The sequence below is a fragment of the Martes martes genome (genome assembly GCF_963455335.1).
Source record: "Martes martes genome assembly, chromosome: 4".
NCBI lineage: Eukaryota > Metazoa > Chordata > Mammalia > Carnivora > Mustelidae > Martes > Martes martes.
Genome location: NC_137891.1, coordinates 87,255,158 through 87,280,096, shown reverse-complemented (window position 1 = coordinate 87,280,096; position 24,939 = coordinate 87,255,158). Strand labels below are relative to the sequence as shown.

The following is a 24,939-nucleotide window of genomic DNA, read 5'->3' as shown; positions in this document are numbered from 1 at the left end:
ATTGAAATGGTGGAAATGGTGGGCGCCTGGGTGGCTCAGTTGGTTGGACGACTGCCTTCAGCTCGGGTCATGATCCTGGAGTCCTGGGATCGAGTCCCACATCGGGCTCCCTGTTCGGCAGGGAGTCTGCTTCTCCCACTGACCTCTCTCCTCTCATGCTCTCTCTCTCTCTCTCAAAAAAAAAAAAAAGAAAAAGAAATGGTGGAAATGGTATATGTTCCTTGTTTCAGCAAGGAAGCTGCAGGCTTTCCTACCTGAGATCATAGACTGTCTCATCAAAGGAAAGAAAGAAGGAACTATCCATAGTTAAGTTCATTTTTGTCCTAAAGCAGTTGCAATGGGAATTTTTTTCCTTGTTTAATTCTTATCTTAGGCAAAGGCATTTAATTTTCTGTAGTTGAAACTAATGCTAAACCTATAACCTGTACATTGCCGTAGTAGTAATCTTAGTCATGAACTCTGATGCATTACTGCCATTCAATAATTATTAGACCTAAGATCTTATACATCACTTAGGTGAAGGGGGGATAAATATCAGCTCTTTCTTTTTTCAGAATGTAAAAAGGCTCCTGCAGAACCCCAAAGTGACAGAGTTTGATGCTGCCCGCCTGGTGATGCTTTATGTTCTACATTATGAGCGACACAGCAGCAATAGCCTACCAGGACTAATGATGGACCTCAGAAATAAAGGTGTTTCTGAGAAGTATCGAAAGGTAACCATTTCTATATTAATCCCCATCAAATAGCTAGCAACTCGATTATTATATTCTTAGCTCTGACAAATGAGAACTCATACTGCTTTTTTTTTTTTTAAGATTTTATTTATTTACTTGACAGACAGAGATCACAAGTAGGCAGAGAGGCAGGCAGAGAGAAAGGAAGGGAAGCAGGCTTCCTGCTGAGCAGAGAGCCCGATGCAGGGCTCCATCCCAGGACCCTGGGACCATGACCCGAGCCAAAGGCAGAGGCCTTAACCCACTGAGCCACCCAGGCACCCCCCATAATGCTTTTACTTACAGAAATATATAACTTTGTCCTCTCATGTCTTCATTTCCTTTATAAAGGCATTTTCTTATGAAGTGAGTTTCCTGATCCCCAAGCAGTAAGAGGTGGTTTCCCTTTTTTTCCTAATAGCTTGTGTCTGCAGTAGTTGAATATGGTGGTAAACGGGTCAGAGGAAGTGACCTCTTCAGCCCCAAAGATGCTGTGGCTATTACCAAGCAGTTCCTCAAAGGATTGAAGGTACGACATGTTCTCTGTACTTTCCTAAATGTGAATCAGTGGAGGCCCCTGCATCTGAGGGTGAATAAATAAGATCTTCAGAGTAACTTCAGGATTGCTGCTGATTTAGTACTATGTCAGTTAAATGAAATTAAAGCAGACGTCCTCCCAAACGCTTTCTATTTTGGAACAGTATCAGCATTGGACCAAACAGCTGAACAGGGAATAATAGAATATTTCCAGGAAGTATCCCAGAGTAGAAAACAGTTCTGTTAGTTATAGCTGTTTTACTCCATTTGTTTGTCATTTAAGATTTGTTTGGTAGTTTTCTCGGAAGGATATTAAAGATGAAGCAAACAACTGTAGATCTTTTAAAATTACTGTTTTCTTAAAATGGCAAAAAAAAAATTAGTTTTAATCTGCAAGCCTTTCCTACATTTCCAGAAATGTTTCCATTTTCTTGAGTGTTTCCAGACTCCTTTTCTGTGTGTTCTTTTCCTCCTATTTGCTCTACCTATCATATAACATTTTCACAAAAGGGTAAGAATCACTGAAAAGATGATAAAGGATTTAAGCAATTCCATTTTTGAAATTCTTTTATAATAGCTAGGCTTAAATTACAAAGTATTTTTATGAGATTAGAACATTTCTAATTGATGAAAAGAAATTTTTAAATTATTTAACCATAAAATTCCCATTTGAATCCATCCTGTGAAATCCCTATTGAGTGCCTGTCCTTCTCTGATGAGTATCACTAACTGTTATATTCCAAGTTTCCCAAAAATGATATAAGAATCATCTTCCCCTGTCTTAGGGAGTAGAAAATGTGTATACTCAACATCAGCCTTTTCTACATGAGACCCTGGACCATCTCATCAAAGGGAAGCTTAAGGAAAACGTGTACCCTTATCTAGGCCCCAGCACACTCAGAGACAGGTAAGATAACCAAGGTATCAATAATGAAAACCAGAAACACTAATAATATAGGAAATGTGGAGTATGGTAAGAAACAACTAAGATGTCACTGCTCTACTCCTCCTTCCGCTGTTGTTTCAGTTCTGAGAATCTTCTGGTTTTACATGTGTCAGGGTTAGATATAAATTCACCTGCTAAGCCTGCAAGATTATTTCTTTTGGAATAAAGAAACAGGTGTTTTGAAGTATCCCAAATACTTGTATTCTGTCCTTTGGTATCAGATGAGTTTACTTATGCCATTTAAGGTTGAGTTCCATGGCATTTAACATTTGGAGTTTCAAACATAACAGCCAAATATAGATCTGCTGCTTGGTTGCCTTCCAGAGCAGGTTGTTACTATTTTTGGTGAGGACTGGACTTTGCCAAATGTGGCCAGCATACAACTGAGACCTAATTAACAGAAGCCATTTGTTACACAGAATCAAAGGATGGCTTGCTTTTGGGGTATTAACTGAAGGAAGCAATTAATTGTCATTTTAATCCAGGGGTCTGTCAGGTTTTGTTTTGTTTTGTTTTGTTTTAAAGATACTATTTATTTATTTGACAGAGAGAGACACAGTGAGAGAGGGAACACAAACAGGGGGAGTGGGAGATGGAGTAGCAGGCTTCTCACCAAGCAGGGATCCTGATGTGGGGCTCCATCTCAGGACCCTGGGATCATAACCTGAGCTGAAGACAGATGCTTGAGCCACCCAGGTGCCCCGGGCTGTCAGTTTTAATAAAAGAAAACTCCTCCAGATCAACTTACTTAGACCAATCTGAAATTTTAAATATGCACAAAGTCTACTTTGTTACAAATTATATTGTGTATTTTTTTTAACTGGGACCATATATTATAAAGAGCCTAATATATGTAATGGAACCCTATTGGATAGATTGATGTGTGAATTATTACTATTGGTAGAATTCTTCTATTATTTCAGCTAATCATAACCTAAGAGTCTTGGAAGAATAGTGTTTTATAAATATAATAAACTTCTGAAAGGAAAAGATGACTCCTTCATACGATAAAATGTATTTTTTTCCCAAAAAAAAATTTTGGGGGGAAATATTTTTTTCCCAAAACAAAACAAAACAAAACAAATTTGGTAACAGAATAGAAAAGAAAGATCTTTTTAAAAATCCAAGGTTGAGAGGCAGAATATCTGGAGTTAAATTCATTCATTCAGATAAAATGTTTAAGGACCTTAATGTCAAGATTCAGAAATACCAGCTAAGTGAAAAGTACACAAACCAGCCTAAAGCTATTTACCTATCATAGAGGCTTTTCAAAAAACAGTATCACTCTATTAACTGGCCTTCTAATTAGTATGATAAAAGTAAAAATAGTACTTTTTTATGAATTTCATTTAGGAATTATCAAACAAGAAATTAGCTATATATTGCTAAAGAGACACCATAGACCTTCAGAAGAGTATATCGTGTATGTCAGTTCATAACAGCAAACCTTTTTAATTTGGGTGATTCATTTCCAAATAAAGCTCAAAATGATCCTTTTCCAACAAAATGCACATTTATCAGTTGTCAGCATCTGTTAGCATTTGTCACTATTACCTAAATACAAATATAGTTAATAATTCAATTGCTCTGTCCTTTTTTTTTTTTTAAAGGTTTTTTTTATTATTTATTTATTTGACAGAGAGAGATCACAAGTAGGCAGAGAGACAGGCAGAGAGAGTGAGAGGGAAGCAGGCTCCCTGCTGAGCAGAGAGCCCGACATGGGACTCGATCCCAGGACCCTGATATCACGACCCGAGCCGAAGGCAGCGGCCTAACCCACTGAGCCACCCAGGCGCCCCTGCTCTGTCCTTTTATATAACAAATATTTATTGAGTGTCTTCAATATGTCAAAAACTGTTGTAAATGCTGGGGAAATAGAACAGGAGAAACAGGTTATCCGCCCTTAAAGGGACTTACATGAAGGAGACAATAAGCTAGTAAACAAACAAAGAATATAATTTGAATGAAATAAGTACTATTGAGGAAATAAACTACAAAATAACTTTATAGAGGTCAGGGGGCTGCTTTTAATGGAGAGAACCTCTCTGAGGAAATGCTATTTAAGATGAGCTTTGAGGGGCACCTGGGTGACTCAGTCGTTGGGCATCTGCCTTCAGCTCGGATCATGATCCCAGGGAGGGTCCAGGGATTGAGGCCCCCATCAGGCTACCTACTCAGCGGGAAGCCTGCTTCTCCCTCTCCCACTCCCCATGCTTGTGATCTCTCTCTCACTGTGTCTCTCTGTGTTAAATAATAAATAAGATCTTGAAAAAAAAAAAAAAAAAGATGAGTTTTGAATTAAAAGACAGAGCCAATCACAAAACAATTAAGAGAAAAAGCATCCGGAGCAGAGGGAACATCTGAGCAAAGGCCTTGAAGATAGAACTTGGCAAGTTCATGGAACAGAAAGAAACCCAGTGTGGTTGGGGCATAGTGAGTAAGGAGGCAATAAGTTGAAAAAATAAGTAGGGACTGGATTACATAGGGTCTTAAGAAGGGTTTTAAATTTTAAATGTCAGAGAAAGCCACTGAAGAGCTTAGCATGTAGGTGACATGAACTGAATTACTTATTAAAGGATCACCTTCTAGAGAGAGTTGGGTTTTGGGGGGAGTTTTGGTTTTTGGTTTTTGGTTTTAGAATGGATTTTTGAAGGCAAAAATAGAAGCAGGGAGACTACTTAGGAAGCAGTTGTAATAGTCCAGGTAAGGAATGAAAGAGGTTTGGATAAGGAGGCTGGGAGAGAAAGAATCAATAGACTTATTTAATAGAGTCATCTACTCCACTAAAGAGACTATATACTCTTACCTCTTACCATAGAGTAAGAGAAAAGTCAAGAATAACTCAGTTTTGGGAGGGGTAGGGCAGGAATCAAGTTGTTAAGTTGTAGATGTAGATATACAACTTGTAGATAACAAGTAGAAATGTTAGATAATAAATTGGGAGTCAACAAGATTTTGGTGATATTTAAAGCTATGGGATATAAGATATATAAGATCACTTAGGGAGAGAGCCTAGAAAGAAAAGAGAGCCCAGGACTGAGCATTGAGTGGAAGACATGGAGCCAGAAGTGGAGACTGAGGAGGAGACAGAAAGGTAAAAGGAAAACCAGGAGAGCATAGTGTCATAAAGACCAAGAAGCAAGTGGTAACCTGAGTCTGGTCTTCTGAGGTAAAGGTGCAAACAGTGAGGAATCCATCAGATATGGCAACATGAAGGTCTCTGGTGACCTATTCCCTAGTTTCCATGAGACTGGAAATAATTATAATATAAATTACAGTTACAGGATATAAGATAAAATAGAGATAACAAATGTATGTAACACTTTTAAAGAAATTTTGCATGAAGGTGTCAGAGAAATGGGGTGGTAGCTAGGAGAGAGTGTGTGCTCAAGGGAAAGAGATTCTAGAGCATATCTGATGAGACTGTAATCTAATAAGAATTACCCTAAAGAAAGAAAAGTTGAAAATACAGAAGAGAAAGAGGAACTGCACAAGTGAAGTCTGTAGGGGATCCAGAGCATAAGCAGAGGAGCCTTTGATAGAAACAGAAGTACTTTCTTCTTTTTAACAATTTTGATGGTGAGAATATGGGACCATCTAAGCTGATTGCTTCTATTTTCTCAGTAAAATACGTCCAGGGGCGCCTGGGTGGCTCAGTGGGTTAAAGCCTCTGCCTTCGGCTCAGGTCATGGTCTCAGGGTCCTGGGATCAAGCCCCGCATCAGGCTGTCTGCTCAGCAGGGAGCCTGCTTCCTCCTCTCTCTGCCTGCCTCTCTGACTACTTGTAATTGCTGTCTGTGAAATAAATAAATAAATAAAATATATATAAAAAAATACACTGTCCACTTATCAACAAGGTAGTGGGTAAAAAGAGGAAACATTGTGAAACTGTCATCTTGCAGACCAGGAATTCAATTTACTAAGGAAATATAAGTAGGACTTCTAGCCAAATTGAGTGCCCTTTAGAGTTTTATGGTCATAAATTTAAAATAGTGGGGTGCCTGGGTGGCTCAGTCAGTTAAGTGAGAGACTGTTTATTTCAGCTCAAGGCGTGATCTCAGGGTCTTGAGATCTAGTCCCAAGTGGGCTCCACGCTTGGTCAGAGTCTGCTTGGCCCTCTCCCTCAGCCCCGCCCTCCCCAAATCAATTTAAAAAAAACCAAAAATCTTCAGAATAGAGCCCATGAACCTAGTTGTGTGGTTTTCTCCAGAAACTTTTGGCTGTACTGGATTAAATGAGGATAAGGCTGGTAGCTAGGCGCAACCTGGATTTGGGGAATTGAAAACAGAAGGAGGGTATTGGATGGTAAATAAAGTATTGTTGAGTGAATTAGTGGTCTTGATGAGGTCAAGGAATATTATAGTAGAAGTATTAGTTTAGGTGAATTAGAAGTTGAGGAGGTGGTTATTGAAGAAAGAGATCTTGAATTCAAGATGTCACAGTGCAGATGCTCATAGTGAAAGAGTTTATATTATAATCATGGGTGCTGGTTATGAGGGATGGAAGAACAGATCATCTTGGGTGAGAAGACCAGGATGTGAGATGAGTAATCCACATCGATGTGAAAGTCACTGAAAATCCTGAAAGGAATAGCAGTGACAAGGAGGACAGTAAACTAGAGCTAAAGTCTTCAGGGAATAAGAGAGTGACCAGGAAAGGAGGTCAGGAGAAAAGAGTGCAACTGCATCATGAGCTTCTAACATAACGGAGACATTGAAGAAGGCAGCAAAGTTGGTTGCGAAACAGCAGGAGGGAACACAGAAGATACCTGTGCCACCTTCTGGCCCTGCTTAACAGCAGGTAGACCACAGAGGCCTTGAAAAGACCTACTGAACAAGTCTGCTTCTGTAAGTTTGCTGTTTAGATATATTGTGCAAGTACACAAAGACACATAAACAAGGATAGTTACCGAAACATTATTTGTAACAGTTAAAAAAAAAAGCCCAAAACGAGCTAAATATCCGTCAATAGAGGACTGGTTACCTAAATTACAGTACAGTGCTATGCATTCTTTAAAAATGGCAAAACTCTTCATGGGGTGATGTAAAAACTTTCCTAAGATATATTGGATAGAAAAGCAGAATGCTATAATATCCCTTTTGTATAAAAAAAAAAAAACCCAGTCTAAGCATAAATGCTATTAAATACACATGTGTATATAAGCAGGTCTGTTCAATTGTACATATATACATCATATGTAATATATATGCAAGCACACATATGTTTATGTATACTGTGAATATTTTGGAAAGAACAAGAAAGTGTTAATAGTGGCTACCTCTGGATATTGAGGCAGTAGTTAGTTGTATACATACCTGTTTTGCCCATTAGATTCTGATATTGTATTAAGTATCATAATCTTGAAGTCAGAACTAAGTTTTATAGTATTTGGGTTTTTCACAATATTTAACATAGGTGTTCAATAGGTGTCAAGTTTCTCATGTAGGCATCTATAACCATTGCTATGACAAGGTTTACAGTTGGAAGATTTAAACCAGAGAATAAATTTGGTTGATGTTACCAGAAAATTTGGATTTTTGCAGTTTGCCAGTGATGCTCCATAGTATTTTGGCTCTACATCCCCTTGGCCTCACTCTCAGTTCTAGCCACTGTCTTGGATCATCACTTTGAGGATAGTCATTGATTTTAGTCATCTTTGTGATAATTTAAGTCTCATCATGATAGAATTCCTTGTTTGTGTTGTTATTAGGAAGTATCAAAGGAGATGTGGCAAGAATACAACTTTGAAATCAGGAACGCCTATAGAATTGTTTTAGCCCTTAGATATTAAATATGTGGTTAACCTGTTTGGCAGTACAGCCATATCTACAAATTGAGTTTTGATCTTTCTTCTGCAGATGGGACTCCCACATATTTAGCAGGCTCATTTTTCTACCTCACTCCAGAATTGCTCCTTGTCCCTCATAAAAACAAGCAACTCAAACATTTGGTGAGAAAACGGAGCTATCTGGTCAGGCATTCCACAGTCAATTCAAAAAGGAAGTACTTTTTTACATTTACACAAATGTAGTGGAATCTTGTTGCAGCAGTTCATTTTGTTTCTATAAAGACAGCAGTCCTTTTCCATCAGCCTGTTCTCCTACAGTAAATGCTCATGAGATCTTTATTATCTCTAAGAACTCAAAAATTTTAATTTTAGCCATAAGTGTAATGGTCCACAAAGTAGATAAAATATTGCCTCTTAAAAGTGTAAGATTTTCTACTTAGTTTATTCATGTATAGAAGTAATGATTTCCAAAACTTTTATATGTGAAAAATGTTTTTTTAATAAAACAAGATGTAAATTGGTTGAGTTCTCAAGGTGTCCTTGTATATCTATATGCAGCATGAATTGGCTGCTGTTTTCTATCTAATGTATGCTGCCTGTCTTAATTAATGCTTTCGGTTGCAATAATGAATTACAGAGCACAGGAACATGTGTACAAAGAATTGAACTTGTGTATTCCACGTAGCTTCAGTCATCATGTAAAAATGATTTGTTGTATATTTTGCCATTGGCCACATCAGAACATCTACTTTTAAAATTCACCAGGGAAAGGAAAGAAAAGGAAAAATGTTAGGGTTGGTTGTTTTTTGTTTTTTATTTTAATTTCCCCATCAATGTTCCTCCTTAAGCCAGCTTGAATAAAGTAGTAGGAGGTTCAGGAAAACATTTATTAATGTTTTCATAACCAAATGTGATACAGTCATCTTTGTTAGGTACACAATTAAGTCAAGCTGTAAGTCTATCCCAGTGTCTAAGTTTTGTCCTTATATTAATATAACCTACACCCACAGTTACCATCTGCGACATTTTTCTTCCCTCTCCAGTAATACGAAAACATTGGCACCCTGAATTATGGCACCCTGAATTATCAGACTAAAGGATAGAGTTCTTGCACTCTTCTAGGAGCCTGCTTGAGTTTCTTCCTTCCCAGTGCTTGCCTTTCTTTTCCACAAGAGACAGACGTACTCTTCCAGCAGATTATGGGCAGAGGGCAGCTGTAGAGAAGCCACATCTCTTTTCCAGGATGATCCTTGTTCATGTGCTCTGCTGGTTTTTAAATTGACTTCCCAGATCAGGAGCTCAAAAATGTTACTGTCTGCTTCCCCTCATCCGTCCCTGTACCCCTGCAAGGGAGAAACTTCCTTCCCTTCTTCTTAATGAAATAATCTATGCAATTCATGAGTATGTACTCAAGGTAAACTGCATAATGAGTGTCAGCCTAGGGTTGCCCCTCAACATAAAGAGTACTGCATATGGAATCTCACAGTAAAAAAATACTCATTTTCTGAGAATAGAATTTCATTTCAGCTTTGAGGATTTTATTACTCCTGAACACGGCCACTGCCTTTTTTTTTTTTTTTCCTGTTTCCACCTAGGCTGACACCCAGATAGTTACAACACAGACAATACAATTGACAGAATGTCTTCTGTCTTTTTGGTAGCACATTCTTGCAACATTGGATTTTTTTTCTCCATTCTCCACATCCTTTAATGAATATTAAACCAATTATGTCTATATTTGAGAAGCCAATATTATCTCAGCTCATTGGTACCTCTAGAACCAATATAGTGGGAAGAATTAAAAATTGACATTCTTTGAAATTTGGTGTTGAAAAGAAATTGTATCTATCCATGAGGGTAATACTATGATAAAGGTTGCAGAGACTCTTGTCAGTATTTAAAATTATAGCCAACTGTGGCTTCATTGATCCCCTTATGAAGTCTATCCCTGAAGAGTCTGACAAGCTGAACTTGAGTTTTAGTTGTTATTCCCTTTCCCCTTCCGTAGAAAGATTAGTCAGAACTGAAACAACACCTATCAGTTGGAGGAAAAGAAGAGAACCTGTATTTTGCCTGAGTATTCAGTCCCTGAGTAATTAAGAGTTCATCATACTCAGTGGAAAAATATTACTATCATAATCATGCAACATTTCCTAAGCAAATGACCTTTCTCCGCAAGAGAAAGCTGGCCAGTAACTGGAAGCAAGGACTTGAAGGAAAAAAACCTTGATGGTGTAGAGTATTTTAGTGATTCAGGAAATGCTTTCCTGTAAGCTACAAAGAGCCTCTCTTCCCTGCAGCCTAAAGCACTAGATTATATTGGATTAATAGCTTAGCTTTAAGGCTGGTACCTACTTCTCTATGATACTGGAGGAAATCACACAATTACAGAATAGTGCTACTACAGATTCATTGTTTCTAAACTCACTTGGGCCTTCCCAGATACTCAAACTTCTATGCATCCTTAATTCTTTCTCTTTGTCTCTTTCTCCACATCAGTTTTGAATGTTTTCCATTTTCTCCAAATCATCTAACCCACCCCAGCCCTTAGCAGTGTTTCCTAGAGAAAAAAAATGAATCTGCCAGACATGAACTCCCTCAGTGTCTAGCCCCCATATTTATAAACTTATTTACATATACCTACCTTTATGTCCTTCCTCCATTCTAAAGAAAATACATCCTTTTTTTCCTATTTAGAGCTAATCTTTCTGTCAGTGCTCTAGTTTTAGACTCCTGCCATCTCTTCTGAAGCCTTCCTATATTGATTATTTGCTTGCTCCCTCTCTCTCCCTGCCTCCTATATTTTCAACTTCTCATCCAACTACTTTCCCACAGACTACAAGCGTACTTGGGTTTCTCCTATTAAACAAACAGTAAGTATAAAGCCTTTGAACCTGGATGTTCCTCTAACCTTTCTCCTTTCTTTCACAGTCAAGCTTCCTGGATAAAGTCACTGTCTTCTTCAATCCATGCACCCTGGCTTCTTACTCCACTATAATACACCAAGACTTTTCTTACAAATTCATATACAACAGCATGTGCAGTGGTCTCTTTCAGTCCTCACCTTATTTACCCCACTCTTCATTTCCACAGTTAACCATTCAGTTCTTCTTGAAAGTCACTTGTCCCTTGGCCTCTCCCTTCTGGTTCTCCTCCTACCTTTCTGACAATTTCCTTCTCAGTTACCTTTGCTGGCTCTTCATTGTGCTTGTCCTGTAGCTTGTTAAACACTCTCCAAAGCTCTGTCTTTTGATTCTCTTCTCACTGTACATGATCTCCCTAGGTCAAACTCATCTATTTCCATGGCTTCAGCTGCCACCTATATTTAGGGAAATCATTGGGCCTCAATGTCCAGATATATGTTTAGTGGACATCTCTGCTGAGGTGTTCCACAGGTATCTCCAACACATGTTTTTTTCTTACTTTCAGGAAATCAATCTTGGTTTTTTTTTCCCCTCAAACCTTAACCACTACACCTAGTCACCAAAACCAGAAAACTTAAAGTTATCATGGACTGTTCCTTTATTCTCATCTTCCACATTTAATCATTGACCAAATATTGAAGAGTCCTCCCCTCCTTTTTTTTGGTCTTCTATATCCAGTCCCTCCTCTCCACTCCTGGTATTTCTTTAGTCCCATTTTTCATCATATCTTTCTGGAAGTGTTACAGTGGCCTTTTGTTCTCTAGCTTTTCCCACCTGTTTCCCCCAATTCATTCTCACACAGTTGCCAAAATTGTCCTTCAAAAAAGCAAATTTGAGGCAACCCTCTTGGATCCCCTTCCCTCTTCGGGAGCTTTGTACTGTCACTCAATAAACTTTGCTTTGTGGAGCTCAAAAAAAAAAAAAAATTTGATCACAGTAACCTGTTAAAACCCTTCAGTGACCCCCCCATGACATATAAGACTCAAGGCCTTCCACGGTCTGGCCACTGCTTATTTCTCCCTCTCTTTCTCTCACTATGTCTCTGATTTATCTGCTTCATTCCACAGGAGTTAAGATGACTTCAAAGTTTTTATCCTAAGCAACTGAAAAGATAGACTGGCCATCAACTAAAATGGGAAAAGCTATAGGTGAATCAAGCTTGGGGGAGTTTAGGAATTTGAACATTTGAATTGAGAAATTTCTTAAACATCCAAGTAGAAACGTCTAGTAGATAGATATTTAAGCCTGGCATTTAGGAGGCAGTGCTCTCTCCAAGAGAGACAGAGATAGAGATTTGGGTGTCACCAGCAGAGAAATGTATTTAAAACCATACAACTTGGGTGTGATCATCTAGGAATAATCAGTAAGTTTAATAGAACTTTCTACAATGATGGAAATGTGCTCTATCTGTGCCATATTATAAGGTAGTCATTAGCCACATGTGACTGTTGAGCACTTGAAATGTGGCTAGTTCTACTGAGGAACTGAATATTTTATTTTATTTTAATTAATTTAAATTTTAAATAGCCATATGTGGCTAATGGTAACTACATTGGGCAAAGTAGATCTAGAGAGTTAAGTGTAGATGAAGAAGAAAGGAAGACCAGTGACTCCACCATTAAGATGTCAGGGAGATAAGATGAAGCCATCAAGGGACACTGAAAAAGAGCAACTAATGAAGTGAGAAATCCAAGAATGTGATGTCTTGGAAACCAAATGAAGAGGGTATATTGAGGAAGAACAAGTGATCAACTTAATCAACTTAGAAGGACCAAAAGCCTTGATAATACATGGTGCTGAAAGGATGTGGAGAAACAGGCATTTTCCTGAGTTGCTGGTAGAATGATATCTGTGGAGCTAATTTGGTGATATCCACCAAAATTTAAAATGCACACTAGGTCCAAGATAAGGGCAAAGAGTGGAACAATGCACATAAAATGCTTTTATCTGTGTATGTGTGTGTGTGTGTGTGCGCGTGCTATATGTATATGTACATATGTGTGGTGTGTATATGTGTTTGTGAATATGTATTTATACATATATTTACTTATATATACACATATATAATATCTCTGAAAAGACACATAAGAGACAAGTGGTAGTGTTTGCCTCTACATTGAAACTGAGGTGCAGGAGCATCACGGTGGGAGGGAAATTCATTTTTTTTATAGTATGCCCTTTTGTGTTTTATATTATATGCAAACATTTATCTAGTCAAAAATAGTATATTTTAATAATAGGGGTGCCTGGGTGTTTCAGTCGGTTAAGCTTTCGCCTTCAGCTCCAGGCATGATCCTGGGGTCCTGGGATCAAACCCCACATCAGACTCCCTACTCAGTGAGGAGCCTGCTTCTCCCTTTGCCTCTTCCACTACCACTGTTTGTGTTCTCTCTCTCACTCACTCACTCTTAAATAAATAAATAAAATATTTTTTAAAAAATAAAATAGTAGAAATGATTATAGAATATTTAACAGTAGGTAACTCCTAAGCATTGTAGTACTAAATACATTGTTTCAAGTAAGTAGTCTTAAATGTTTATTTTTTCTTAAAAAGTAAATTTGTGGGGTCCCTGGTGGCTTGGTCAGTTGGGCATCCGACTTTTGATTTCGGCTCAGGTCATGATCTCAGGGTTGTGGGGTTGTGCTCCATGTTGGGCTCCATGCTAAGCATGGAGCCTGCTTGGAATTCTCTCTCTCCTTTCCGCCCCCACTCCCCTGGCCCTGCTCATGCGCTCGCACTCTCTCTCTCTCTCTCTTTTTCTCTCTCTCAAAAAAAAAGTAAGTTTAGTGTTTAAAGGTATGATTTTAAGTTCTAGGCATTTCACACATAAATGCCATGGTTGATTCTCTACCTAATTAATCGCAAAATCTACCTAATTATTTGCAAAATAACCACCTCTTCATCATTGGGTATCATTTATTGGGTATCTCTGCAATTCAGAGATTATCTGAACATTTTTAATTTTGGCCATAATATCTGATTCTGTTTCTGTGAAGTGCCATAAGAATAAATACTCTCGGTTAATCCCTTCAAGGTGTTTTAAAAAGAGACAAACAGAAAGGAAATGTAGAGGGGGTTTCCATGATTTATACATAAACCTGTACGATTAAAGAGGTTTCTATTTAACTTTGTGCTATAACCTCCAAAATGAATGCTTCTACTTGTTGTAGTTTTAAATAAAGTCCAGTAAGTCATTTAACAAAATTACTGGCTTGCTAAGATTAAGTAATTTTATCTTCTTTTGATGGCATGAGAAAAGAAAAACAAGGCAAACTGCAACAGTTTTGAAATGATATGGTCTCCTTCTTGTTGATATCTACAGAAGGGCCAATAGGAGGCCCTTACTTTTGTTGTTACGAAGCTGTTTTGATAAAGATTGGAACACAGTAAAACTACACCGTGCTACCCAAATGAGGCAAGTGGCTGAGCTGATGTATCAGTATGTCCAGTATCAAAACTCTACTCAAGACTTTTTCGTTTGTTTGTTTTCACAGGGTTGGTTTTTTTTTTTCTTGGTTTACCAAAGGATTTGAGAACAAAGATTTTAAGAAGAGGTGGAGTCCCCAGCAGTGCTATTCATTTATGTGTCCCATTCTCTTTTTACACTCAAAATACTAAACATTTCTAGTTTCCATCTTCTGGGAACATCCTAATATACTGGTACTTTCCAAAATACTTTGAAGCCCTTGGACAGAGGCCATTGTGATGACACTGTACTAAGTATTTGACAGAGGGCTTATATACAAAGGAGTTGTGTAGTACAAGTATAATTTACTGCTATATTGATATCATGGCACAGTGAAGTACTCTGCAGCCTCTTGAATATAAAAGAATATTTCTACATTTGGTTCCAGCAAACACTATTGTGCTATTCTGAAATCCACAGCACAGAAATTATAAGACATCCGCTCATAAACAGAAAGCAAATCACTATTCAGCATTTCCTGCTCTGTTTCCTGCCAATTTCAGATCATTAAAACTTTTTTAAGCCTTTTATTCTATTCTGCTTTAATTCTGCTTCCTCCACCAAAAATGAAAGATTTAGAAATTAAAACTGTGCATATAATAGTAACACCAAATCTTTGCCTTTTTCCCCTCTTATCCTATGATGTTAACTTTCTTTATTATTGCAGACCTCAGGATATCATTGTGTTTATAATTGGAGGAGCCACCTATGAAGAGGCTCTAACAGTTTATAACCTGAACCGTACCACTCCTGGAGTAAGGATTGTTCTGGGAGGAACCACAGTGCATAACACGAAAAGGTAAGGGAGAACATTCAGTCCTACAACTCTGTTCCCTTTCCTAGAGAGTAAAGCTTAAATTTATAAAGCTGAATAAATTGCTGGTAGACCAAAATACATCAGTTCATAGTGTAATAGAGATGAAAGATCTAACTCCATTAGCTTCATAAATCACCCAGTTAGGTCAAGGACCTAAAGAGTAAGGACCAGTCTGTACTATTAACAATTTATATTTCCTGTATTCAAAGGAGAAATCTTTTTTTTTTTTAAGATTTTATTTATTTATTTAACAGATAGAGATCACAAGTAGGCAGAGAGGCAGGCAGAGTGGGGGGAAGCCGGCTCCCTGCCGAGCAGAGAGCCCGATGCAGGGCTTGATGCGGGGCTTGATGCGGGGCTTGATCCCAGGACCCTGGGATCATGACCTGAACCGAAGACAGAGGCTTAACCCACTGAGCCACCCAGGCGCTCCTCAAAGGAGAAATCTTATAGCCACAGAATGGCACTTTGAAAATACTGAAACATAATGGTATTGAATTCTGTGAGTGTTTCTCTTTTTGTTGATTAATTACACTCACCCAATATTTAGTAAGAAGAATACAAAGATGAATAAGATAAAGATCCTCAAGGAAATCATTGTCTATTAGGAAACATAGAACATAAAACATAACAAAATAAGTGTCTAGAGAGACAGACCAAAGAGCCATGCATTATCAGAGTGACTAAGAAAAATTAGCAACTGTTTCATGGAGAAGATAGTGCATAAGCTGAACCTTGGGTAGAAAATGGACATGAGGAAGAGAACATACTAGGCAGAGTTCACCACATGAACAAGTTACGGAAGCTGTAGGCAACAAGCATAGAAAAGGAACAGCAAATAGTCAAACAACTGGAATGTGCATAATAAGTGAGAAGGTTGACTGAATGCCATAATTGTGAAAGGCCTTGAATTCCTGGCTGAGGAATTTTTACTTTCTTGTGTAGAAAATGAAGAATCATTGAAAGTTATTTAAGGAGTAAAATTACAAGTGGGTCACAGTATTTTAAGAAGATTAATTTGGAAATTAAGGGCAGGAAAGACAGGAGGAAGTGACTAGAGAAGCGTGGCATGATAGTTGAATTTAAATGATTGGAGACCTTGAGAGATCCATGCTGAGCCATTGGGAGTCATTAGAGGTGTTTGTGTACTTTTTCCTTTTGTGTTATTATTTGGCTTTTTAACGTAACTGTTCCTCTTTATTATGGAAGTAATACACATTTATTCTGAAATTCTCTTAGTTCAGAAAATGTAAAGAGAAAGAAATAAGCTCCCATAATCTCTCCACTGTTACACTTTGATCTTTTCAGACCTTTTTTTTCTAAGCCTGTTTAAACATTTATGTGAGTGTATCAGCAGAAAAGGGATCTCTTCCACATTCTGTTTTATGATCTGAATTTTGTAGTGTGTGATGTAAATATAAACATCTTCTGGTGTTAAATATATAATCATTCATTCATTAAACAAATTATTAATTGAAAAGTAAGACAACCTGGGTTTGAATCTTGACTTTCCCTCTTACTGTTTGTGAATTTAGGCAAATTACTTAAACTGTTTGTCAATTTCCAAAGCTTACTGGCCGTTTATGCATTTCTTTTTGAATGGCCAGTTCATATTCTTTGCCCATTTTGCAATTGGGGTATTCTTTTTTCCCCAGTAATTTTTATTAATTTTATATATATATTTATATATATAATATAATATAATATAATATAATATAATATATAATTATATAATATATATAATTGCATGTATATATATTTATATTATATTATTATATTATATATTACATATTATATATATTATATTATTATATTATATTATATTTTATATTTATTTTTTACTTTATGTAGTCAGAACTACCAGTGATTTCTGCCTTTGGTTTCATACATAGTTCTTTCCCAGCCAAAATTATATAAACACCAACCTCTATTTTTTCCATCATTTTTAGGACTTGCATTTAAAATTACAGCTTTATAATCTATCAAAATTTTATTTTGTAAAAAACTATGTGGTAGTTTCCTCTTATAATTTATAGAAATATTACATATACTTAAATACTTCATTACATACAGAGAAGCATACAAATGATAAGTAGGCCACTCAATAAAATATGACAAAGTGAATATAACGATGTAACCACCACCCAAACCAAGTAGTAAAATGTTGCCAGCACTTCCAGAAGTCTCCCTTATGCCTCATGTCCCCTCCTTGTCAAAACTCCCACAAAATAGTCCCTGTTATGATTTCTATCACCGTAGATTAGTTTTACTTGCCCTTAAAGAATGTTTGTTGGACGAATGGAGAAACAGGGCAAAAGTAATCTATTTCTGCCTTTCTCACAAAAAATATGAGGATCTTGGCAGGATCCTATGAAGGATCTCTAATCACCTTCCTCCCAACTGACAAGATTTCATTGTCCAGCATTTTGGTTCCTTCTTGTTTTTATAATCCCCAAATTAATCATCATCATTATTTTCAATTATTATTTGTCTAGATTTACCCATGTGTTTGCCCATTTCCCCTCCCCCGACTTTTTCACCCTGGTCCTTTCTAATCCAATCTTCTCACTAAAAACATCCGTTAGTAGTTCTTTCAGATCCTGGTCAACTTGATTTTTTTTTTCCTAAAAATACCTTAGTGTATTAAGTTTATAAATCCAGAGTGATAATTTATTCTCAGCACTTAAAAGTTAGAAGACAATGGAATATTATTTTTAATTGTTCCTGTTAAGAAGTCTACTCTCAGGGGCGCCTGCGTGGCTCAGTCGGTTAAGCCTCTGTCTTCAGCTCGGTCATGATCTCAGGGGTCCTGGGATTGAGCCCCACATCGGTCTCTCTGCTTGGCAGGGATTCTGCTTCTCCCTCTGCTCGCTCTCTCTCTCTCTCTCTCTGTCAAATAAAATCTTAAAAAAAAAAAAAAAAGTCTACTCTAATAAGATTGTTTTTGGGTTATAGGCAATATATTCTACTCAGATTCTCTTTAAGATTATCTTTTTGTCTTTGGTGTTCTTGTTTCAGTATTATGTACCTAAATGTGGATTTATTCTTATTTATGCTACTTGGTATGAAAATCCATGTTTGCCATGATTACTGGAAATTTTCTAGTCATTATTTCTTTGAACATTGCTGCTTTTCTGTTTCCTCTATTCTCTTTTGGAACTCCTGTGAGATATATGTTAGGCCTCCATCTGTTCTTCATGTCTCTTAACCTCTCATGTATACATCCATATCTTTTGTGCTGCCTTCTGTGTAATTTTTTAGATCAGTATTCCAGTTCCATAATTCTGTCTTCATCTGTGTTTAATTTGTCCATTCAGTTTTTTTAACTTCAAAGATTATATTTCGGGCGCCTGGGTGGCTCAGTGGGTTGAACCGCTGCCTTTGGCTCAGGTCATGATCTCAGGGTTCTGGGATCGAGTCCCACATCGGGCTCTCTGCTCAGCAGGGAGCCTGCTTCCCTCTCTCTCTCTCTGCCTGCCTCTCTGCTACTTGTGATCTCTCTCTGTCAAATAAATAAGTAAAATCTTTAAAAAAAAAAAAAGATTATATTTCTATGCCTGTAAATTCATTTTGCCTCTTTTTCAAGTTTGCCTGATGTTTTTGTTAATTTCTTCTTTCCTCATGTTTTCAAATCCTCCATTTTTCTTTAATCACATTAATTCTATAACCCCAAATATTTTCCAGTTCTTGAACAATTAAATAATCTTTTATGTAAAGGTAAGAAAGTGAGGCAGCTTTTTTAGACTAGATTCTTCCAACTAGCCAGCTTTGGTATTTCTTTGTCTGACATAACAGTGTGCTAAGCAGTACACTGAATTACGTTTGAGCCAATAGCCTTAGCAATAGAAGGCTTGATAAAATCTTGAATGGGATTGTTCGCTGGCTCTAACCAATAAAACGTTTTAAGAAGGAGGGAGTTACTATGGTAATTGCCAACCTGGAAAAAATTTAGTTAATGTTTGCAGTACATAAATGATCCAAAATTATGTGTTTATTTATAAAGATACAACCTATAGCTAATAGGTTAACAGTGAAATTTATCACTATCAGTAAAAGAAAAAAAATAGGTTCACTTGGATGACTCAGTGGGTTAAGCATCTGCCTTCGGCTCAGAATATGATCTCAGGGTCCTGGGATGGAGCCCTGCATCAGGCTCCTTGCTCACAGGGAGCCTGCTTCTCCCTCTCCCTGTGCTGCTCCCACTGCTTGTGCTCTCTCACTCTTTCTCTCTTAAAAACTAAAATTAAAAAAAAAAAATAATGGAATTTGTATTTCGGAGATCATTTATTGTAAAGGCTTAAGTAATCAAAAGCAACTTAGCTTCAGCTTTTAGGGGGAAGGCTCCATTTTCATGACGAATATGGCCTATCTTGGGTATTACTAGCATATTGAGTAAGATCACAACTCTTAATATATTTTGAAATCTTAGACTCTTGGTAAGTGGAAAGGTTAATATTTTTTTAAATCAGTTTTATAACTGGATATAATGGGGCTAGTGTGAGCTAACAAAGAACCTTGATTTGGGGGAGAAAAAGTTTAATAATTTGTTTCTGTGAATTGTTAGGGTTTAATTTTTGTGCAGGGGGCTTATTATAATATGTGGGTTATTTCTTAAGGAAAAGTCCACAAAGGAGTAAGAGACACACAGCATTGACCCCAAGAGCTCTACAGCACAGAAGTATTATTTTAAGAGACTGGTGATCTGGGGCGCCTGGGTGGCTCAGTGGGTTGGAGCCTCTGCCTTCGGCTCAGGTCATGATCCCAGAGTTCTGGTATGGAGCCCTGCAATGCGCTCTCTGCTCGGCAGGGAGCCTGCTTCCCTTCCTCTCTCTCTGCCTGCTTCTCTGCCTACTTGCAATCTCTGTCTGTCAAATAAATAAAATCTTAAAAAAAGAGAGAGAGACTGGTGATCAGGAAACAGTATACTTTTAGATGTGATTGATGAGTGTCCTCCTTGGAATCATGTTAAATGTGATATAGGCTGTCCCACAAGGATATGGATTAGTGGGGATATTGGATTTCCCAATAAACGGGGGAAAAAATCACGTCTTGTAGCTGGGAGTGTGATGTGCTGATATAGAAACTGTCCTTCTGGAGTGGGAAATGCCTGTTGCAGGATATTTCTGGGATACAGGTCACTTGATTTCCCTGATTTCTTAAGTAAAAGTTGAGATCACTGCAGGTTTATTCTTCAGTCATTCTTCAGTCAGATCCTAGCATCACCACTTACTAGTTTATGATTTGGGACAAGGTACTTAATGTAATGGCAGATAGGTCAAAATTGGTCTCTTGCATCCTAGTAACTTACATGTACCCTTACCTCTCATGTTGCAATTTAAGTAACCTTCATCCTGTGATACCTTCTGTTTCTAAAATACAGCAAGATTGGGGGTGCCTGGTTGGCTTAATTAGTAAAGCATGCAACTCTTGATCTTGGGGTCATACGTTTGAGCCCCTCATTAGACAAAGAGTTTATTTAAAAAAATTTTTTTTTACTAAATAAAATACATCAAGATTACTGTGTATTGAAACAAAATCTTAGTTGTAGACAAAAAATAAAGACCAGAAAGCAATTCTTTCCTCTCTTCCTTGTATATTTCCAGAAATTAATGTAATTTTTGGTGAGATAGGGGCCTTTATATAAGTCAGCTTCATCTTAAGCCATAAGGTATCTGAAGATACCACTTCAGTTTCAAAAGAAGATATACATTAGTTGAATCTGAAATTCAACTTGCCATTCAAAGTTATTTGAATTTAAGCTGCTCTTTCCTAAGTACCTTCTTTTTTTTTAATTGAGGTATATTAGTTTCAGGTGTGCAGCATAATAATTTGATATTTATATATATTGCAAAATGATCCCCACACTAAGTCTAGTTAACATCCATCACCACATAGTTAAAAAATCTTTTTTTCTTGGGACGCCTGGTGGCTCAGTTGGTTAAGCCACTGCCTTTGGCTCAGGTCATGATCCCAGGGTGCTGGGATCGAGTCCCACGTCAGGCTCCTTGCTCACGGGGAGCCTGCTTCTCTCTCTGCCTCTGCCTGCTTGTGCTTGCTCACTCTCTTTCTCTCTCTCTCTCTCTGGCAAATAAATAAATAAATACACTCTTCTTTAAAAAAAGAATTATGGGGGGCACCTGGGTGACTCAGTGAGTTAAGCCTCTGCCTTCAGCTCGGTCATGATCTCAGGGGTCCTGGGATCAAGCCCCACATGGGGCTCTCTGCTCCCCCTTTCTCTCTGCCTGCCTCTCTGCCTACTTGTGATCTCTGTCAAATAAATAAATAATTTTTTTCTTATAGTTGGAACATTTAAGGTTTACTCTCTTAGCAACTTTCAAATTATACAATGCAGTATTATTAACTATAATTCCCAGGCTTTACATTATATCTCCATGACTTATTTTATAAGTGGAAGTTTGCACCTTTCGACTCCCTTCACCCATTTCACCCACCCTTCCATCGGCTGCCTCTGGCAAGTACCAATCTGTTCTCTGTATCTGTGAGTTTGGTTTTGTTTTATTTTGTTGTGCTGTGTTTTAAAGTCCACCTATAAGTTAGATCATACAATGTTTGTCTTTCTCTGTCTGATTTATTTCACTTAACATAATGCCCTCAAGGTCCATCTGTGTTTTTACAGATGGCAAGATTCCATCCTTTTTCGTGGCTGAATATTATTTCATTTCCTGTGTGTGTGTGTGTGTGTGTGTGTGTGTGTGTGTGTGTGTGTGTTTATCCACATTTTCTTTATCCATCCATCTGTTGATGGACCCTTAGGTTGTTTCCCTATCTTGGCTGTTGAAAATAATTCTTCAGGACACCTGGGTGGCTCAGTCAGTTAAGTATCTGCCTTTGGCTCAGGTCACGATCCCAGGGTCCTGGGATGGAGCCCCACATCTGCTTCTCCCTCTGCCTGCTGCACCCCCTACTTGTGCTCTCTCTGTCTCTCGCTGACAAATAATAAATAAAACCTAAAAAAAAAAAAGGAAGAAAAGGAAAAAAAGAATTCTTCAATGAACATGGGGGTCTGTATATCTTTTTGAACTAGTTTTTTTGCTTTCTTTGGATAAATACCCAGAAGTCAAGTTGCTGGATCATATGGTAGTTCTATTTTGAATTTTTTTGAGGAACCTCCATACTCTTTTTCGTAGTGGCTGCACCAGTTTACCTTCCCTCAGCAGTACACAGAATTCCCTTTTCTCCACATCCTTAACAACACTTATTTTTTGTCTTTTTGGTAATAGCCATTCTAATAGGTATGAGGTGATAGTTCATCCTGGTTTTGATTTGCATTTCCCTGATGACTACTGATGTTGAACATCTTTTCATCTACCTGTTGGCTTCCTGTATGTCTTCTTTGGAAATATGTCTGTCCAAATCCTCTGCCCATTTTTTAATCAAAGTGTTTGGGTTTTGGGGTTTTTTTTGTTTTTGTTTTTGTTTTTGTTTTTGTTTTGCTATTGAGTTGTATGAGTTCTTTATGTATTTTGGATATTAACTCCTTATTGGGTATATAATTTGCAAGCATTTTTTCCCATTTAGTAGGTTTTTCATTTTGTTGATTATTTCCTTTGCTTTGCAGAAGCTTTTTTAGCTTGATGTAGTCCTACTTGTTTATTTTTGCTTTTGTTGCCTTTCCTTTTGGTATTAAATCCAAAAAATGATCACTAAGACCAATGTCGGGAGCTTACGGCTTATGTTTTCTTCTAGGAGTTGTATGGCTTCAGATCTTACATTCAAGTCTTTAATCCATTTTGAGTTTATTTCTGTATATAAGATAATGGTCTAGTTTCATCCTTTTGCCTGTGGCTGTCCAGTTTTCCTAATACTGTTTACTGAAGAGACTGGCCTTTCCCATTGTATATTCTTGCCTCCTTTGTCATAAATTAATTGGCCTTACATGCATGAGTTTATCTCTAGGATCTCTATTCTGTTCCACTGATCTGTCTTTGTGCTAATACTGTACTGTTTCAGTTACTATAGCTTTGTAATATAGTTTGAAATCAGGGAGCATGATGTCTCCAACTCTTTTCTTTCTTAAGGTTGCTTTGGTTATTAGGGTCTTTTGCAGTTCCACACAAATTTTAGGATTGTTTGTTCTATTTCTATGAAAAAATGCCATTGGAGGTTTTTTGGTTTTGTTTTGTTTTTTAGAGAGAGAGCATGCATATGAGTAAGGGAAGGAGCAGAGGGAGAGGGAGAAGCAGACTCCCTGCTGAGCAGGGAACCCAATGCAGGGCTCAATCCCAGGACCCTGAGATCATGACCTGAGCCAAAGGCAGACGCTTAACCAACTGACCCACCCAGGCATCCCGCCATTGGAGTTTTGATAGGGATTGCATTGAATCTATAGATTGCTTTGGGTAGTATAGATATTTTAACAATACTAATTCTCCTAATCCATGAGCATGAAATATCTTTCCATCTATTTGTGTCTTCATTTTCTCTCATCCTTGTCTTACAGTTTTCAGTGTATAGGTCTTTTCACCTCCTTCATTAAATTTATTCCAAGGTATTTTATTCTTTTTGATGCAATTGTAACTGGGACTGTTTTCTCAATTTCTCTCTCTGATAGTTCATTGTTGGTGTGTAGATATGCAGTGGATATCTGTATATTGATTTTGTATCCTGCAGCTTTACTGAATTCTAATTTTTTTTGGTGGAGACTTTATGGTTTTCTCTATATAAATATCATGTCATCTGCAAATAGTTTTCCTTTTGACTTTCCTATTTGAGTGCTTTTTCTCTTCTCTTGTGTAATTTTTCTGGATGGGACTTCCAATACTATACTGAATAAAAGTGGTGAAAGTGGACATACTTGTCTTGTTCCTGTGCTTAGAGGAAAAGCTTTTAGTTTTTCACCATTGAGTATGATGCTGGGTGTGGGCTTGTCATAGTGACCTTTATTATGTTGAAGTACATTCCCTCCGTACTTATGTTATTGAGAATTTTTATCCAAATGGTTGTTGAAATCTGTCAAATGTTTTTTCTGCATCTCATGAGACGATTTGGTCATAGGATTTTTACCATTCATTTTGTTAATGTAGCATGTAAGTTTCTTCTTTCTTTAAAACAGTTTTTTTGTGACAATATTTTTCAGTAATTCAGTCTCGTTACAAAGAAGCAAAGTTCTACAGGCCTTCTGTAGCTACATGATTTGTTTTTATAGGGTCTGCTCTGATTAGGTGTAACTATGATTATCTTTGTTTGGATTTAAACACCATTTAAAATAGAAGGCATATATATGCTGCTAAGACACCAGCGAATTTTGCAGAAGCTAATTACCTCCTTAGCAACATTCTTAATAAAATCGCCTTCTGGATAAAGAGAGACAGTCAATATTTTCTTCTTTCTATAGCCATATGAAGTTTAATATGAATTTTGCATTGCTTTCCCCTCTCCTTTTGTACGTAATGAAACACAAAAAAGATAATAACCAATCACAGGGACCTCCTTAAAGGCATAATTTTCATGCTTTTTTGAAGGCAGAGAACCTGCCCCGAAAAAGGATCTGGGTAGCGGATTTCGCAGGGCTCTGAACACATGCAGCAGGTGCCTGCCCTAAGTGGGTCCATGCAGGTTTGCAGTGTGCACACCGTGGTCTCCTGTCTCCATGCTTGCCCTTCTTATGGAATTACCCGCCCCCAACTTCCTTCTTCATTTGTCTTGTTAGTCATACTGCCCCTCAATTGCAGGGGAAGGGGGAGGAATACATCAAATTTCAACTTCTAGGAATAATACATATGACATG

At 37.5% G+C, this 24,939-nt stretch overlaps 1 protein-coding gene across 3 annotated transcripts in view; it reads left to right on the top strand.

Moving 5' to 3' along the window:
- The window catches only part of VPS45 (vacuolar protein sorting 45 homolog), a 70,876-nt gene that overhangs the window by 23,957 nt on the left and 21,980 nt on the right, over window positions 1-24,939 (top strand). For all 3 annotated transcript variants that reach the window (XM_080801205.1, XM_080801206.1, XM_080801204.1), the window contains 4 exons: window positions 555-713; window positions 1,135-1,242; window positions 2,036-2,157; window positions 15,042-15,173. In XM_080801205.1, the coding sequence (XP_080657331.1) occupies window positions 555-713; window positions 1,135-1,242; window positions 2,036-2,157; window positions 15,042-15,173 (521 nt within the window). The remainder of the gene's footprint in view (window positions 1-554; window positions 714-1,134; window positions 1,243-2,035; window positions 2,158-15,041; window positions 15,174-24,939) is intronic.